This window comes from Argiope bruennichi, chromosome X1 (genome assembly GCF_947563725.1).
Source record: "Argiope bruennichi chromosome X1, qqArgBrue1.1, whole genome shotgun sequence".
NCBI classification, from domain to species: Eukaryota; Metazoa; Arthropoda; class Arachnida; order Araneae; family Araneidae; genus Argiope; species Argiope bruennichi.
This window is the reverse complement of record NC_079162.1, coordinates 72,323,214-72,342,216: the sequence shown is the minus strand read 5'-3', so window position 1 is coordinate 72,342,216 and position 19,003 is coordinate 72,323,214. Positions and strand designations below refer to the sequence as shown.

Below are 19,003 nucleotides of genomic sequence, written 5' to 3'. Positions count from 1 at the left end.
AAATGTGACAAATACTAGAGATCTCGAGTCGTATACAGCCTAGAAGTGTGCAACATAAAAAAAAATCTTAATATTTCAAAGTCATCAGTCTCATCAGCAACGTTTAGAGAAGTCAAACATAAGAAATCTTCTGCAGTAACATTTAAAAATACTTATTGTAAGACATCTCACATTATAACACCTAAAAATGTATATTCTTTACAAATTTAAGGTTTTAATACTCATTGCACAATCTTAAAGACTTTATATATTGTTGCGTTTTAATTTTCTCAAACTAGCTAAATAAAAATTAAAATAAATTAATAGCTTTATTTCTAAGAGTGATTTATATCATAATTTTATGTTAATTAAGAGTTTTATTTGTTTTCAACACTTATTATGGAAATAGTTACATTCTGCTGCCTATAATAATCCGATATAGAATATTTAATAATCTGAATGAAGAAACAGAGATATTAAAAGTCGAATACGTGATTCCTCTAGCAATAGAGATTGATAAATGTATGACCTTGCCGATAATTTCCTTCTTCTGCAATTTGATTTTCTTGACCTATTTTAATAAATTTATTTAGTTAAAAAAAGTTTAATGGCAGAATACATGAGAGTCAAGGAAAAGTGAACTTCTGAAAGTCTTTTGAAAAATCATATCAATATGACGGGATAAGGAAAGATATTAGACGTCCCTGGATCTAAACCGAGGCCCACATGAGTTGCAATTAAATATGCTATCCAGGGCTCTAATTTAACTCATTAGTTTTGCAACTTAACTACATGAATTTATTGACGCAATTGGCTTAAGAATGTCTAACTACAATTATATTTCAGACACTACCGTTCTGATATCCTATTTAATCTTCGACCCTATGCCGCTTGCTGCACGTATCTACTTATGGTATTATTTCTCAAATATCGTCAAAGTGGTCTTTTACTATCACAGCTCAATACAGTAAATATCTGCAATGTAATATTAAATTAGACTTATTCAAATGGTATGGTTAAATAGTTGACCTACGAATTTGAAGATGTGGTGCAATATTTGACCTATATACATGAAAATGTAGTGCTTCGTTTGATCTATGAACATGTTATAATACTATAATTGACTTTTGCACATATTGATGCACATATACTATATTTGACCTATGTGTATAAAGGTGTAATACAATATTTGACCTATGTGTATAAAGGTGTAATACAATATTTGACCTACGCGCATGCTGAAGTACAATATTTGACCTATGAACATGCTGCAGTACAATATTTGACCTACGCGCATGCTGCAGTACAATATTTGACCTATGCACATGCTGCAGTGCTATATTTGATCTAAGTACTTAAATCTGTAGAATTATATTTGACCTATGCGCATGATGTAATATTACATTTGACCTATGTATATGGAACAGTTATTTGTCTAATAATACAGAGTGTGCAGCATTTTTAAAAAAAATAATACTGAACGAATATGTTTACTCGCAATGTACTTAAAGCCTATCAATAAACACTTAAAAAATATTCGTCTACAAGGGTGTAGCAAGGGCGTCAAAACATAAGGAAAAGCAATGATTTATGAAGCATAAATAAAATGAAAATATTGAAAGGGATTTTTACGAAAGCTTCATTAAACTTTCTTATTTGGAATTTGGCACATTAATAACTCATCAGCTTGCCAATAGTTCTACTCGATCATAATCAATTAACTTATAATTGCCTCTGTATTATGATAATCCATCAAATTAAAATAATTATTCACAAATGGAACAAGAAATTATAATAATATGCGTAACAAAATATTATAAAAATAAAACTTAGCTACTGACAACAAACCCATAGATTTTTTTAAAATTCAACCAGATGCATTGAACACTTCCCAGGTTAAAGCAATTCTTTAACCTTTTTCATTTGTCAATGCAAGTTTAAAATTTATCTTAACATGTTTTGTTATAAAAACATTGTGATGATATATCGAACGTTATTTATCTTCAGAAATAATCATTATCGATCGAAGTATCCAAACAATTTGAAATCATTTGCGCTTCTGAACCCAAGGCACTTTAAAAAAGTTTTTGTATAATTAGGAATTCAAAAAAAATGTGCCCTTTCTTTCCAACCTCATTTAATCAACAGTAAGGGAGGAATGAGTTTATTTTTGAATTTGGTAGATCACGAGAGGTTTGAAAAATTATGTCGATGACCGGTTTTTCCGAAATAAATTTCGTTTCAGATTATTCCTGGCGAGCGCAAAAGGGTAAATCATTCCTTTGTGAGCTTCATTGACTTCTGCAATCGATCAAACGCATAGAAAGAATAGGATTTATGTTATTTTGAATTCATTCTATGCTCTGAATAGAATGCAGCATAACCTTTACCAAAATACCTATTTCTCAAATTACAAAATGAAAAGGTCAAGATCCGTATAAATGTTAAGTGAAGCATTTGAAAATGGTGAGATTGGTTGTATAGTTTCTCTCGCCGTAACAACTGCATTAATTGAGAAAATGGATTAAGTTACGGATTGGTTTGCCTAAAATTCTGTAATTATTTTTTAGATTACTTCCGCCTTTTGTTTTTTTAGTCTCAAATAAATCAAAATTCCTATTGTAAGAAGCTTCTTTTGTTAAAGATCTTCAATTTATATGTAATGAAATTTGTGTTTTTTTAAACAATTTATTGAAGTCCATGTTTATATTTTCAGGAACAATAAGGAATAAAAGTGTAGTTTTTTTTTTTTTTTTTTTTCATTTTCTCTCTCATTGTTTGTGTTAGAATCTTTAAATTATAAATTTAATAAGTGCAACTCAAATAATAAAAATATTTTATGTGATGCTATCATTAAAAATAGTTCTAGATAACTTAAAAGACTATTCTAGATTTTAAACTGCAAATGACTTATTAATATAAAGACATTAAATGATAGAATTTATGTAGAAAATAAAAAAAATATATTGTGTGGTATACATCAGAAAAGTATTTTTACAAAGAATGAACGGACGATAGAGTAGCTATGAACAAACACTTATGAATTACTGAATTTCAGTATTATCTATTAGCAAAATGACTCAATTTCTGAGATATATTTCAATAAGTTCTATACTATTAAGAATTGTCGTTGAAAAAGATATATCTATAAAAATTTTATTTCTGATAAATTATATTCATAAGAAGACAATAGAAAATAATAAGCGGACCATTATATGTATTATTTTTGATATTAGATCAAATTATAAATTCATTCAATTCAACGCAATATCCGATTGAACAAAAAAAATCTTTATAACTGGAGAATATAAAAGAAATACTACAATTCAAAATGAAACTAAAAATAATTAAATCTTTTTTCTCCAGATATCTCTAAATTAGTTAATTTTTCAAGTTATGATTACTCATCAGTAATACAAAATTGTTATTGATTAAAACATATTCCAAGTTAAATTGCAATCCCCGGGATCGATACATCATTAAGAAGCAGATAAACTAATATAAAAAAAGCCATTAGATGCTCCAGTTGCCATTATATTTTGAATACTATCAAAACACAAATTCGTTCAGAAGAAATCGCCAGTGATTAAGATTTATCTTTAAATTATCTCTAATCCTGGTGTTTTTAAATTATTATGAGGGAAATAAGCACATTACAAAGATGTGTTTGATTCCATCATTTCATTCCATCATGTTGATCATTCCCCATCATCATCAATGACTCCGAAGCATGAATTCATTCAACTTCAAGATCAGTTAGAAGATACTACTTTTGATTAAAAGATATCAAGAGGCAAACAGCACTCTTCATGATTTTAATATCATTATGAAGCAAATAAACACATTACAAAGACACCGTTTGATGTGCTACACCCCGTCATTTTTAACATGCATAAATTCGTTCAATTCTCAGTTCAATTAGAAGTACAAAAAAGATTTATATCTGCGGTTCAAAAACTTCAACAGACTGTTGAGTAAGCAACAAGTGGAGCTAAATTTTACACATGAAGATAGTTAGGAGGTGACAAAGGGTTATTTTCTTCCCGAAACGAGGCCGGGTAGATCCTTATCTTTTAAAAATTCGTGATTTGTGAGATAGGAGTAATTTTCGCCTATTTAGATGAGGCGTACTGGTTCTACTGGTACTTATTTGTTTTCGTTGTTTACATCATGATCAGCTGTATTGCTTGCTAATATATTCTTCGCGGTGATGGAAGGGGGAAGGGGGTCGAAGGTTATGAGGAATAAAAGAAACTTATTCAAAATAAATAATAAAAAAAATGGTTAAATTTTTTTCTTATACATAAGATAACAATTTCATTTGGATCATCCTCTTTCGTGCTTTTTATTAGAGATTTTCAGTCATAGAAAAGTCATAAAAGAGGCGTCTGGAGATAAATATTTCTTTATTAGAGGATGTTGAGAGGAGTATAAGAAAAAAGAAATTAGCAGCCTTATGCAGTAAAGGAAGAATGATAGCTTAATAAATATACGTAAACCCACATAAATTGATAAGTTTTATATTTTCGAGCGGAAGGCATAAACTTTTAATTGATTCCGCAGTTAATGGTCGTAAACTTTGTTGCTGGAATATATGTTAACTATCAATGAGGATTTAGGAAAAAAAAAAGTCTTTGTTTTATGGCATTCAGCTGCTACATTGTTTTCTATTTTGTTGGTGGAGTTCTTCATAGATAAATGTTGAATAAATTTATTCCAGTTGTTGATATGTAAGGAAATAGAAATAAATTGTGATACTAGAAAGAATAATACAGAGGATTTCAAGGCAGGATACAAAAGTGACACAAAATTTATTTTTACTTAGTAAATATTTTTCTCCAAATTAGGCTTCTCTTCAGTAAAACATGAGGAAATGTTTTATGGTACTGTTGTTGCAATTTGTTTCATTACGTTGGCAGTCTGTTTCGTCGTTCTTAGATAAGCAATGTAGAAGCATTGAGTATATTTACATGATTTGTTGATACGCCGTGAAATATAAATAAATTGTAACAGAAATAACAGTACGAGCGATTTCAAAGCAAAACACATAAGTGTTACAATAATTATTTTGGCTTAATAATTAAATTTCTGCAAATTAAACTGATCCCCAATAAAAAAAATCACTACTTCTGACTATATTTTCAATTAACCTTTCTAGAATTTAATTTGGAATACTACAAAAAACACATGGTTTTCATATCTTTCGAATAAATTTCAAAAATTAAAGATACTCCCACCTTTCGAGATATTTTTATTTTAGGCTATTAGATGTATAAATTACTTCATACAGCTGCAAGCTGTAGCATTCTTCCTTATTCCAAATAATTCTAAAGTTGTAATTAATGAGCTTTATAAAAATTCGATAAAAACGCATCTTTTTTCTTTTTTTTTTAATGAATTAAAGCATACGTACTTTTAGAATCATAATACGAATATAAAATTTACGATTGTAAAATCTCCAAGTGACTTATTTCCAACACATATCCCAGAAATCAGAGACATAATATTCTTATAAATGTATTGCATATCAATGTTGCTAACTAATTTTAAACTGTCTTCATTTTTCTGCAATAAGACACTATTCGATTTGTATTTTTATATCGTTTATATCGAGTGTACATTTTTCGTAAATTAATTTTTTCGTCTTATTGTTTTTTCTGATAACATCTATATTTCTATATTTTAAATCGGAATCTTTTTTCATTCTCAAAGACTCGGATAAAAATAAAACAGCTACCGGACAAAATCAATATTAAAAACAACACTTGGAACTTCAGATTTTTTTATGGTTTTTATCAATTATATTTCAGTATTAATCTTTTGCATCATTTCAGTAGAAAATCTCCTAAAATCTGACATTCACTTTTTCTGATTTAAGAAAAACTTTATTCTGAAAAGAAAAAGAATTTTTAAAGCATTCTTTAATGCTTTAAATTATTTTTATTACTAATGCTTTATGAAACAAAGATTCAAAGAATTGCGACTTATGCGTCTGAAGAGCTAAACTGAATTGCTCAAATCGATAATATAGAATCGAAATTATTTTCTTTTAACATTCACCACAGTCAGTGATTACTATAAATATTAATACAATATTTGTAATAATAATAATAATAATTTGTGATAATATTATATACAACATTTGTATATAATATTTGTAACAATATTTTTTACTTTTTGCTTGGCCCATTTAAGTCAAATTCGGCTCTTGCATCTTTGAATAGCTACCAGCTAACCATATGATCCTTCCGATTGAGCAATTCATGCTAAAGTTTATATTGATGTTATTATCAAATCAATAAAAGTTAATTTACTCAAATTCGTTTAGAAATATTTATTTCTGCTTAAGTTTGCCCCCATATCAACACAAATTTCATTATTTTTATTACAACTATTTTGCATATTTACAGTTTATATTATTTGCACGTGCAACAAAAATTTCTTCAAATGTCAATATTTCTTAAAATAACGAACTATTCCATTTATTACTAATTTTTCATTACAATCATAAAGAATTAATCTCACATTAAAAAAATCAAACAACTTTTGCAATCATTAAATCTTTAAAAGACTGCTGTCTAATTCCTTACGAACTATCCATAGTATTATAAAGCAACCTGTCTATCTAAGAAAACATGTTTGATTATATATGATTATCTTTCGATCCAATCATGATACAAGTCACATAGAATAGGAAGGATTAGATTAGTTCAGGCACATCTTGTAACTTATAGTAATGCACCATATGCAATAAGTAATGCAAACATCTAATTTTCTTATGCCTAAAGCCAGTTTAACTAAAGGCTCAACGATAAATTAACGTTAAGAACCAGAGGATAAAACTTATCTTTATATTAGGCAAAAGAAAAAAATGTCTCGCAGAATGTTCGCAACGTTGTTGCGTCAAGCATAAATAGCCTGCGAAAGAGGAAAAAAAAAAAAAAAAAAAAAACGAGCGCTTCGGTCGGTGATAGTTAATAATAGACGCTCAAGATCAATGACGAATTTCATAGATATAACAGCAGGTGTGCTGTCCCTTTAATTTAGTCTATGCATTCATTCAATGGCGGGGCCGCTTTTGATTCTGTGGGAAAGGAAGGGTTCAGCACGTAATTGGTGAATAGTATTTTTCAGAAATTTTCTTTGACTTTAAGGGAAAGTTAGCCTGCTGTGATGATAAATAACTGGGATGTGTTGTTGAAAAAGAATATGATTTTATCAGTCATTTATTTATTGTTTCTACTGTTTGCGATTTTTGAGTACAATCTATACTACTAAATAGAATTCTGTTTTATCTCAGTTGTTTGATCTCAACCTTTCCAAGATTGAGCTGCATATATTTGTTATAATACGAATCACAAAAAAACATTTTTTTTTACATGTGTATCAGTTTTTTTTTTTTTTTTTTTTTAAGAATTTGAATATATGACTATTTATTTTATTCTTTTATTCAAATAATAAGAGATTATTTTTTCGTTTATATTTTTATTCTACTGAAATTATAATTATTGTAATTAATGACAAAAAGTTATAACAATAATTCAAATAATACTAATTAATTGATTACAAATAAACATGAAGGGTAAAAATGCTTCTTAAGTAAAAATGTCTTTAAAAGTAGATTCATAAGAAATTTTCAGTTTGCCATGAATTTGTAATATTTTAATAATGACAACATTTTCATATAATTAATACTGATCATTAATAAAATTCTAAATTTTCTAAATTTTTTTAAATTTAATATTGTTAAATATTTATTTTTCTAATTACAAAGAAATCAATTTTATATTTAACCAAAACATTAGAATTAATGGAAAGTCAAATTAAAAAAAATATTGAACAAACATGCTTAATTAATTAAAGAAATTATTTTCCTTATATCGTTGCTATTTTATGCATTCCATCAATACTGAATTAAGTTTAATAAAAAAAAGGGTGTTGCTGGTAAATTTTGAAATTGCATTATAATGGAAATTTTATTTATCAACTAAAGCTATGTAAATATATATTAGTGATTATAAAGAAGGCAGAAAAAATAATTTCAACGACTCGGTTTGAATTTAATATTAATCAAAATTAATTATTTAAAATATTGATTGCATATTTAAAATTTCGTTGTTTAAGATTTTCTTTCCTCCACTCAAAGACGCACTGTGTGAATGATTTCTTAAATAATTTATGAAATTATACAAAATTAATTGAAAAGAAGGACAAAAATAGCAGACATTTAAATATGAAACACTGCAATCATCAACACTGAATCAACCACACGAAGAAATCTTAAAATTAATTTTCACACATTCATGAAAAATTCTAAACTTAGCTCACTTGTTCTTTGTTGTTGTTGTTTTTATGGTTTAAAATAACGTGCTGAGAAGAATGATTCCATAAAAATTGCGCAGTGGGGAAAGCAAGATAAAATATTTAATTTTCGTCTAAACCTCGGTTTTCAACTCTTTCTTTTGGTTTTTCAGCGGGGGGTGGGGGGGTGAAACATTGAGCTCACGCAGAGCAATGCCAATGACCGTTGACATTCCGCCATTCCTCAGAAAAGTTAGCTTTGTAAAGAATCACATGAATAAATGCCTGCTTTGTTCTTGACCGCCCGAAAGCACCTTAATTCTAATCAGATTTTAAGTGAAGAATTCCTTTTAGCCGTTCTAAGCCCAAAATAGCCGCTTCAACAATGGTACAAGATAAGGAAATAAAACACGATGCCAGATGTAGAACAATAGCAGACTATAATTCGGAACAGCTAGAGGGGGGAAAATGGCACCCTTACAGAAGAAATCAGCAGGATAAAAATCGGCTGGCCATATGTGAATCAGGGAAAACTAGAGGGTCACTAAATAATTACTTATGGTTGTAATCTTATCCAAATTGAGGACGTACAAGATGTTCATCTTTGAATAATTACCGTTTTACTCCACCAAGCTTAGTTTAGCCTCAAGACATTCGTGTGCGTTATGAGGTTCGTGCAAGCGTTTCTTTAACGACGTTTAAATACAACAAGAAGTAATTGTATTGATTATTAAAATCGTGACACAAAAGCTATCGTTAAAAGTTGAGTTCACTCATTTAAATTGTTGCATACCCAAACTCTCTTCCGCGGACTTTAAACTTAAAGGCTTTAGGGAAAAGTGAATTTTGTTTTGACAGGATCAGATTATTTAATTTATTATATTTTCAAAATTAATGAATGTTTTATTTCCATTAATTTCAGTTAATTTTACTTTTAAACGAAGAGTATATGCCTCAAGCTTTATGTAATGGATAACATGACATCTCTAATATCTTAGGTCATAAACTGTCGTTTAATTCGAAGATATTTATATGCAAAATAAGTAGTAGCACTTTTTCCAGGGAAGGTATGCAGCAACACTTAACTACAAAAGCCTAACGGATAAGACGTTTTTTTTTTTAATATTCCAGATGTTGGTCTGAAATTAGAAAGGAAATAATATTTGACCCAAGTTTTAAATAATACCATTGTACAAGTAGGTTTAGCCATTGGTGTAAAAGGCAACCTTAAAGCTTGTAAGAAAAGGTATTGATTTTGAATTTTGTCATATCAATAACTATAATGATTTTAAAAAATTGGTAAAATCAAATGTGCGCTCCAAAGAAAATTATCATCGGGCTGAAAACTTAGTGATTTTCTTCTTTTTTTAAAAAATCCTAACGCAAATGTGGATAAGTTTTCTTGTATAGTTATGCGGGAGGTCATTCTTCTTGCTCTGAAAATCATCTTTATTGAATAATGTAAAAGTTTTTATGATTTTATTCAAAAACCAAATAAGAAGTTAAAACCCAATCAGGGCTGAAAGCTCTATCACAATTATTGGCTCCAAGTATAAATTGAGAAATATCATTATTTTGTTAGTTTCTATATTAGTTTTCATATTTCGACTCTGAAGAGCTCATTGGTAAACTTGAAGTCTTTAGTGATTATACGTTTTTGCCAAAATATTGCTTATGTTTAATTTAATTCAAGTGCTATGCGTAACTTTAGTCTCATGATACACTCAACAAAATAATTTTAGGGACCAAACTGAGAGAGACGTTAAAACTGTGATATTTTAATAACCTTACACCTGTTCTGTTTATGGTATTCATGAACCTTCCTGATGGAATCGAGTTTCACATTATATTGGCCGTTAAAGATCTAAGTATTCAAGTAATCTGCTTCAAATTGTATGCTGTCTTTTGCAGTAATGTCATTTCACTGTCTGATTCCTCATGCAAACAACACAGATTATTATCAGAACTTAGCTTTCAACAATGTAAAAAAAATCATATGATTAAACAGTTTGCGAAATAAGGATGAAAACGGTTTAAATTAAATTGCAACGACATCTATTATTGAAAATTATGTAAGTAATATCTTTTTTAAAAAATTGTTAAAATTCAGAAAAAATTACATGACAGTTAAATAGATATGAAAAAGACAATCTTTTAAAAATCTTAAAATAGTTTATAACAATAATAATTTCGGGAATTATGGCAATAAAACGCCAAAATATCGCTTAATTTTTAATTAATTTAAAGTTTAATTACAAAAAAATGAACCAGCCCAAGATGATCAACTTCACTCTTGAAATTTGATAACTCTTAGATCGTCTTAGCTAACGGTCTGTAGAGCGCAAATACGCAATCACACACTTTCTCCTTTATTATTATTAGAGATAATCAAACTGATATATTTATGAAAGGGCGTTTCGTTCTAACAATTTGATCAACGAGGTGAGCATTGCAAAGGTTTGCCCAAATCAGGCTTGAATGAAACATTTCTGCCAAACCTTACTGCGTCGCATTTGTCAATCGTGATGAGTACAACTCCAAAGCGTACGTATAATTAAGAATTCATTTACTCAGTCTTTGCATAGTTTCCTTTCAAAATCCCGTGTTCCAACACACTCTGCAGTAATTACAGCAGGAAGGCACACAGTAATAATTATCGCTTGTCAATATTACTGTAGACAGGTGAATAATTATGAAAAGTCTGTTATTTCACCTTCGTCGGGAGATGCCTGACCCCAGAAATGCCCAGCTTCCATCTCTTCAAGGATGTTTTGTTTTCAAACGCATGTGTTGTTAAGCAAAATGCACGTAAACTTTGGCTGATTATCACAGGACGATAGCATTTGTTGAATTTCAATAATGCGCCAAACTAAAAAAGGCTGCACCCGTTCTGCGAGGGCAGACGACTTGATGAATGCAAATTATTCAAGAAGAAAAACGGAGTTAATTATTTTTAGCGTAGGAAGTAGTAATGATCAATTATAAATTAATATTCCTTGAAGGAGATTAAAATAATGATATATTCATATTTCTGGAGATGAATCTCAAATATACATATTTATCGCCAGCTACTTTATTCATTCCCAATATAAATTAAAATTGTGCTTTAGCGTGCTTCGAAATAAAGAGAAACTCATTAGGATATTTTGTAAAAATGTGGAAGCAATATTCTATACTTGTAATAAAAGGGTTGCACAAAAGCGATGTAAACCTGCATGTATATGCAAATGAATAAACAGTTTTTTTAAAAACTTATAAAAACATAATAGCTATGTTGTTGTTTATTATTATTATTTATGTGCTAGACGTGACATTTTACTTTAAGTGGACAGTGTAGTTTCGAGCTATTTCAAAACATAAATAATAAATATTCAAAAGATAAATAATTATTTAAGATAAATTTCAAAATTAGGAAGAACTTTAGCCTTATATTTGCATAGAAAAACAATAAAAAACAAAATGGAAAAGAGATAAAGAAGTAAAGTTAATACAATTCCGCACTTTAAAGAAACAACTTTCATTAAAAATCTTATCTTTTTAAAGTGATATTCTCAACATTCAAAATTATTACAATATTATCTAACACATTTTTTTTTTTTGAAATTCATAAATCTTGAAAAATTACTTGTATTGAAATTTCAATCTATGATATATATTCTGTCTTTAGAAGCAGCATATAAAACATTAAAACAAAACAGAAGAAACGATTGTTTTCACAAAAAAGGTTCTTATTCACTTCATTTAAACGGTAATTGAAAGATATATTATAAGCATTTTTGCCTCGTTAGGTGGTTTAGTGAATTTTAATGCCATGAGGACCCGTTTTGAACAAACTACGCAAATATTTTTTTTTATATCAGATACAAAAAATAGCATTTACACTACATTTATTCTGATTGAAACTATGGTAACTTTTATTAAAAACTTCACAACACAGAATATACCTCAATAAGTTCTTGTAATAGGAGTACAATGCTAAACTCTCAGTTAATTTCAGTTATATTTCGGTATTCTCTTTTTGATTATTTTACAAACATTAAAAGACATCAAAATGGCCAAATTTCAAAATTTACTAAGCAATACCTGCTTTCCTCATCTTAGTATTATGCAGCATATTTAGTATGAGTAAAAATTTCGACTGCAAAAACCACCCTAAAAGCTAAATAAAGTTTAAATGGTACTTACTTCAACATGTGGTATGCTGGAGTTGTCTCTGGTTGCAATTGTTGTATCCCCTATACCACTGTCGGGTGACGGAAGGTCTACGGTAAGTCCTTGAATGCCGTTTTTGTAGCCTGCAGCTTGTCTTATGTATCTATCGACAAATGAAACTGTGTCTGTCGTATCTGTATATCCAGATACGCTTGTGCCCACAGTAGCTGCTAAATTGTTTCGAATTTGTTCTGTGTAGTAATCAGGAAGTCCCCTGTATTCAGGAGGAGTGGTCACCATGTATACACCAGTTGAAGGTTGACTCTGGTATTGCAGAGGAGCTGTTACTGAATATTGCGCTGCAAGACTTTCATAGTTTTGCGCTAAGACATGACTGGAATAGGCTTGGGCAATGACGGTACTAGCAGGTGGCAGTTCTCTGTTCTTAGTTGATGGCGAACTTGGTGATGTAGGCAAACCAGGACTCGGTTCCTGTTTCACCTGGACAAGCATTGGCAATGGTGAAACTGGAGGATCACTGAGAACACCATCGTTCATCACTTTTGGAGAGTTACAATTTCTCAATAGGTTTACGGATTTGTGCGTATTGATGACACCACTAGTGGGAACAATGAGTTCGTCTCCGTCATTTATGTTTTCGCGTTTGATGATTCGACGGTTGAGGTAAATGTCCACCTCTTGAGGAGTAACGTCATTCGGATCTGACGTACGCTTATTTTTCAACAGTTCAGCAGCTTGTGGCAAAAGAGTTACAGGAAGAGAATTTCCAAGAGCATTCGGGTTATTACCAACAATATTGGTCTGGCCATTGGCCACCGTTCTGAAAGATAAAAGACATTTACTTAGGATTTATTTCATATTAGTAATCTTATTCATTTTTTAAATTAAAAGATAGACTGTCATAGAACTTTATTGTATATAATTTGCTGTTATTTAACAATTGGAAGGAAATGCATCGATGTGTACAATATCGGAATTGCAATAAAATTATAAATAAAAGTGAGCTCAACATTTTTTTAAAAATTTTTGAGCATCTTCGATGATATTTGGAAGCAAAAGCTCTTACTTTAATGTAATTACTGTTAAAGTTTCGAACACTAAATTTCGATAGCATTTCATACATTGGAATTTGTTATATTTATAACATTTTAAGAATATCTCGAAAAGCGTTACAGCATCATGGACAACTTTTTGCATTCTATTTGTTAAATGTTCCTGATCAAAATATCATTACATAGAATACTATATTTTATTCAATTCTATTTAAATAGATTTACAAAATCCAATAAGTCATTTAAAAAATCAAACTGGACAGCAAAATTAGTCTAACTCTTCGAATCGTTTTCCCCCAAACTGAGAGAAAAGGTGGTAATTAAATCCAGAATTAAAATCTGGTATATCTTTATTTTTATATGATGTGATTTCGCTGATATTATTAAACAGATCGTAATAATGCGATTAAGTTTGGTTTTAAAAAGTGAAAGAAAAAAAAAAAAAAAAAAAAACCTCAATATTTTGACTTTGTCCCACATCTCAGACTGAAGCATACGACATTCGTTTTTCCCCCCCTTCTTATTTTCCATTTTACCCTTGAACAATGGTGTATCGATGGACGGTAAGAAAGATGTTAATGCGCCAATCTTAGGAAGCGTCACAGAGAAAAACCCCATGTATATTACTTTTCAAAGGCAGACATGATGAAGGGGGGAAAAACTGTAATTTACACTGTTTTTTTTTTTTTTTTTTTTTTTTTTTTTTTTTTTCACTAATGATGAAGGGAAGGAAAAATGAGCTTTTCCTACTGGCGCCACTTGCTTTCGGTATGCCATTGCTCTTCAAGGAATTTTTTTAAGAAATAAGCATATCTTTTGAATATGTAAATATAAATTTTGAGATCATTCACCATAAATAAACGGAAGAAGAAAGGATAATATTTTCGTTACAGCGCATTTTCTCAAGCAGGAGTCTACAAAATGTTTTATAAAGGCACGGGTAATTCCAAAACTTCATTTCAAAAATGTTTATGCAAAATAACATAAATATTCTGAAGGTTTAACCCTTACTGGATGTATTTATTATTCTGAGTATTCAATGCTGAGGCAACAAAGGGACAAAGCACAGCTTGAGGATTAAAAAAAAATAATAATAGATAAAAAGATAAGATTATACCAGAGACTAATTTTAAGATGACCCAACCTATTCTCTTCAATCATCTTCAATTTTGGGGGGATATGAATTCTAATGTTGACGTCACCTACAATGTGTGCAGTTGAATCATTCCTTACCTTGCGTCTCAAAATAGAGACATTCTGACTGGGTTATGACGTAAAACGGAAATCGGTAATACGTCTTTCAGTTTCGGTTAAGCCTCTGAGACGCGCAGAAACCTTGACCTCCAAGCGAGTGTCACACAAAACAACTTGAAGGAGTTAGAAAAGGAAGTCTAACAGAGAAAAAGAGTGAGAGAAAAAGAAAGAAAAAAGAAGAAAATGTTCGTTATGGGTATCGTAGACTCGTCTGCAGTAGCCAAAGTCGCTAATGATGTGTAAATATCACCCGCTATGTTTATAGTGTACATTTACTTTCAAGGTTAAATAAACGCTAAGAATTATGGGATATTGGGCCTCATGGGCGCAAAAAATGTACGATGTTTTCTCGCAATTTGCATTGAAATGGAAGTTTTGAACCTATCTGGAGTGAATTTAAAAGAGTAGTTTCCTGTCAAACTGAATGTCACATTGGGTAAAACGTGTTCAAAAGAAAAAAAAAAAAAAAAAAAAAAGAAAGAAAAAAGCGAGTTACTATCTTTTTCTTCTTCTTCTTCTTCTACTTCTTTTTTCTTTTCTTTTCTTTTTTTTTTTTTTTTTTTTTTTTTCTTTTCTTTTTCTGTTCTTACATTTTTGGTTTTCTGAACTTGATAATTTGCTTTTACAAATATGGGGTGTTTAATAGGAATTTTATGTTTGCATATCAGGATTTTTTTTTAATTTCATTTTTCAATTAGCTTTTTGTTAAATGAATTTCAAAACATGATTAAAATAGAAAAATCATTGCAATGATCCATGAATTATATCATGAAATAACTTGTTTTTACTATAACTTTTATTATTCATATATAGTAAAGATTTGTAGAAATTTGTGACGTTACTTCTTTCTAGTATTTGTGACGTTATTTCTTCAAGAAAATAGCTGCCAAAGTTTATGTTTTGAATACTTTTTGGTTTAATCAAATAAATCTGATCGCAAAATTTGCTTTCTTTTAAATTCATAATTTAAAAAATAGATTTACTAAATAATTATTCGGATTCAATTATATAAAATCATTTATGGTTTTTCACTGCAATTCATTCCTATCAAAAACTATTTATCAAATTTAAAATTCAAGACGTGGAATGTTTTTTCAGATAAATGAAAATATTAAAAAAGATTTTATTTATCAAAAAAAGAATCGCATATTTTAAAAGAATAATTGAAATTATATTTAAATGAAGATTTAAAAAAATCTTGTTTATCATCTAAAATTTGAATAAAGTTTGAAAATAAAATGTTCATAATAACTATCATAAAATAGCACAGAATTCTACTGCTGAATTCTGTACGCACAGTAATTAAGATTTGGATCATTATTTTCTAAATTGGGTCAAATAAATTGATTTATAAGGCAATTAATTAATCAAACTTTTTATTTTTTACCTCAGCTGTATAAAAAAAAAATGCAATCCATTTTGTTTCTTCCTTTGTATGATTTTCTTTCCTTTTTTTTTTTTTTCAAATTACAATTTATTAGACAATAACTTTTATGTTTTATGTCTGAAATATTCTGTCCCTTTACGGCCAAAAGGGTTCCAGGGGGAAGAAGCGAAGAAAGATGAAAGGAAAAAACAAAATAAATTTTCCGAAACGCCGTCTAATCCATGGCCAAGTTAATGAATTAAAGCAGTAAAAATTATGCGGAGAAATAAATCACAAAAACTGCGTAGTAAAAAATTGAGTAAAGCGAAGTAACTATGTATCTCCTTGGCTCATTTTCGCAATTTGAATTCAAATATGCAAGCTTCCGTCACTTGGAATATCAATGCTTTTTGTGTAGGTGCGTAGGAGCGGCTACTTTGGGATTTTGTCACGAAGTTAAGTTACCTCATAAACCATAAATGCACAATTTGCATGAAAAATGCTTGCAAAGATTGTAATGATCTTTGACAATATCCCTAATTATCAAGATCTTTTGAAATTAAACTATCGAAGAAGAAAAAAGAATATGTCTCAAAGATTAAAGACCTGAACGATGTCCATTTCTTAGATGTACCCAGATGTCTCACAGTAACATCTAACTTCACTTAGTTATGCCTACACAATGCTCACTAAGTTTATGCCTATAGTAAGCTTAGTGAGCATACTATAGGCATAAGCTTTGTAGGATAGAAATGAATATATATATAATAAAATCATTTAAGTACCGTCGGTGCCAATCCACGTAAACCTTAAATCACATGACAAATATAAAATTGCATTTTTTCTAATAGTTAACTTTATGTTATTTTAAGCTCTGCACTGATATTACATTTTTTACTCTATTGCATGAGTTAATAGTTTCCAAAATTCAATTGGCGCAGATAATTCTATGCCAATCACGTGGATGTGAGTTGATTCCATTTAATGCATTTGCCTCGAAAATAACTTTTCTTTTCTCATTTTTTCAAATAAATTTTTCATTTTGGGAAATTTGGTTGTTGCTGTAACTTAGTATCTTTCCTTTTATTACAATTTTAATAATTAAATTTTGATAAACAGATAGAAATGAACTTCATGTTACTTTAAACTTCGATTTTATATCAAATCCTTTTTCTCCCATTGCAAGAATTGCATTGGATTTCAAAATTCAGTTGGCGTTGAGCATTTCACTTCTCTCACATCAGTATGAATGAATTTCGTTTTATATTTTTTCCAATAAAAAAAAACTTACAATATCAATTTTAAAAAGATAAATTTATGACCTTCCAAAATTTGGTTGCTAAAGCATCTTATTATCTTTCAAATTATCAAAATTTTACCTTGCAACTTATTTTCTATTGGTATTTATATATTTTTAAACGTATTCTTTGAATGCTTTTTGTAGATTTTAGAAAATGAACTACTATACATTGTTAGAAAGATAAAAAAAAATTTCCTTTATTTCAGAATCTCAGACCAGGTTGGGATTTTTTTTTTTTTTTTTGTGCAATAAATGTTTATTTTAACTTGTGAGATAAAAAAATTTCCCACTCCACGTCAAGCATAACTTTATATTTCTTCAGCCATTCTATATTTGAAATAAAAAAAAATCAGTAACCCAAAATCCCGGATTTCAAGGTTTTCTAGTTTCATTTTTAGTGTACAGTAAATGGTTTTGACAAGTTGATTTGCCAAAAGTAATCCAATACTCTATTGCCTAAGGGAGAAACTATAGATTGCTGCAAGATCACAACCATGAAGATGAAATCGGAAACATTCCTACGAGGTAACTGAACTGAACTTTGTTTGTTTCTTCCTTTTTTTTTTTTTTAATTGTATCTCTTGTCTTACGCGATCTATTTTAGTCACTTTGCCATTACGAAACAATTATTTCAAATGAACAAAAATAATCTAAAAGTTAAATAATTAAAAAAATTCAATGAAACAACTTATTTATAAAGCTTAATATTTTATTTATATATTTTTTTAAAAAAATTCTTGTTTTAATTTATGTAAATGTGTACGAAGCCAAATGTCATACATTATTTGATGTCATTTTAATTGCAATTTTTAATGTTTTAATTGAGATGCATGATCAATTTTCATGTTTGATAATTCGCTCAGAATTTCATAAGCTATAAGTTTGGTCTCAAGTCCATACACCGAATTCCATCTATCTAGCTCAAAATGTTTTTGAGTTATCGTGTTCACAGGCTGTCTGATTCACATACAGACAGACATAATGCTAAAAATGTGTTTTTCAAACTCAGTTAAATCTGAAACTTAGAGTTTCGTCAAAACCTCGAGTTCGAATTTTTTGATGAATATAGTATTTCCTCTATATTTCATATGCGAGAAAATAAAGTTTAAAACATACATACATTAAAAATTCATCACTTTAAAAAAGGTATCGAATGAATTTGATGACAATTTAACTTTTTATTTGATGCTTTATTTCTCAGTAGCTGTATTCAAAGAACTGTAAATTATTTGCTCTGCATTTAATTTCTTATTTATTTATTGAAAATAACGGTTTTTTTTTTAATTATTCAAAATATTTCTATTAACACTCACAATTTTCATTTATTCAAAATATTTTTTATTTATTTTTCTATTATTACATTTATTATTTATTCATTTGTTGTTATATTTAATATTTACTGTTATATTTGTTATTTTCTATTGTATTTATTATTTATTCATTTGTTCGATTCATCAAAATTGTTAAGTATTTAAAATTTTTATTATCAGTTTAAATTTTTATTTTATTATTTTTTTTATCAAAAATCTTTATTTCTGTAATCGTTTTTAAACTCAGTTCTTCTTAATTAGAATTTTT

At 28.9% G+C, this 19,003-nt stretch overlaps 1 protein-coding gene across 4 annotated transcripts in view; it reads right to left on the bottom strand.

Moving 5' to 3' along the window:
• LOC129958915 (grainyhead-like protein 1 homolog) overlaps positions 1–19,003 on the bottom strand; it is a 220,731-nt gene that overhangs the window by 148,766 nt on the left and 52,962 nt on the right. For all 4 annotated transcript variants that reach the window (XM_056071651.1, XM_056071653.1, XM_056071652.1 and 1 more), the window contains exon 3: positions 12,466–13,273. In XM_056071651.1, coding sequence (XP_055927626.1) covers positions 12,466–13,273 — 808 coding nt within the window. The remainder of the gene's footprint in view (positions 1–12,465; positions 13,274–19,003) is intronic.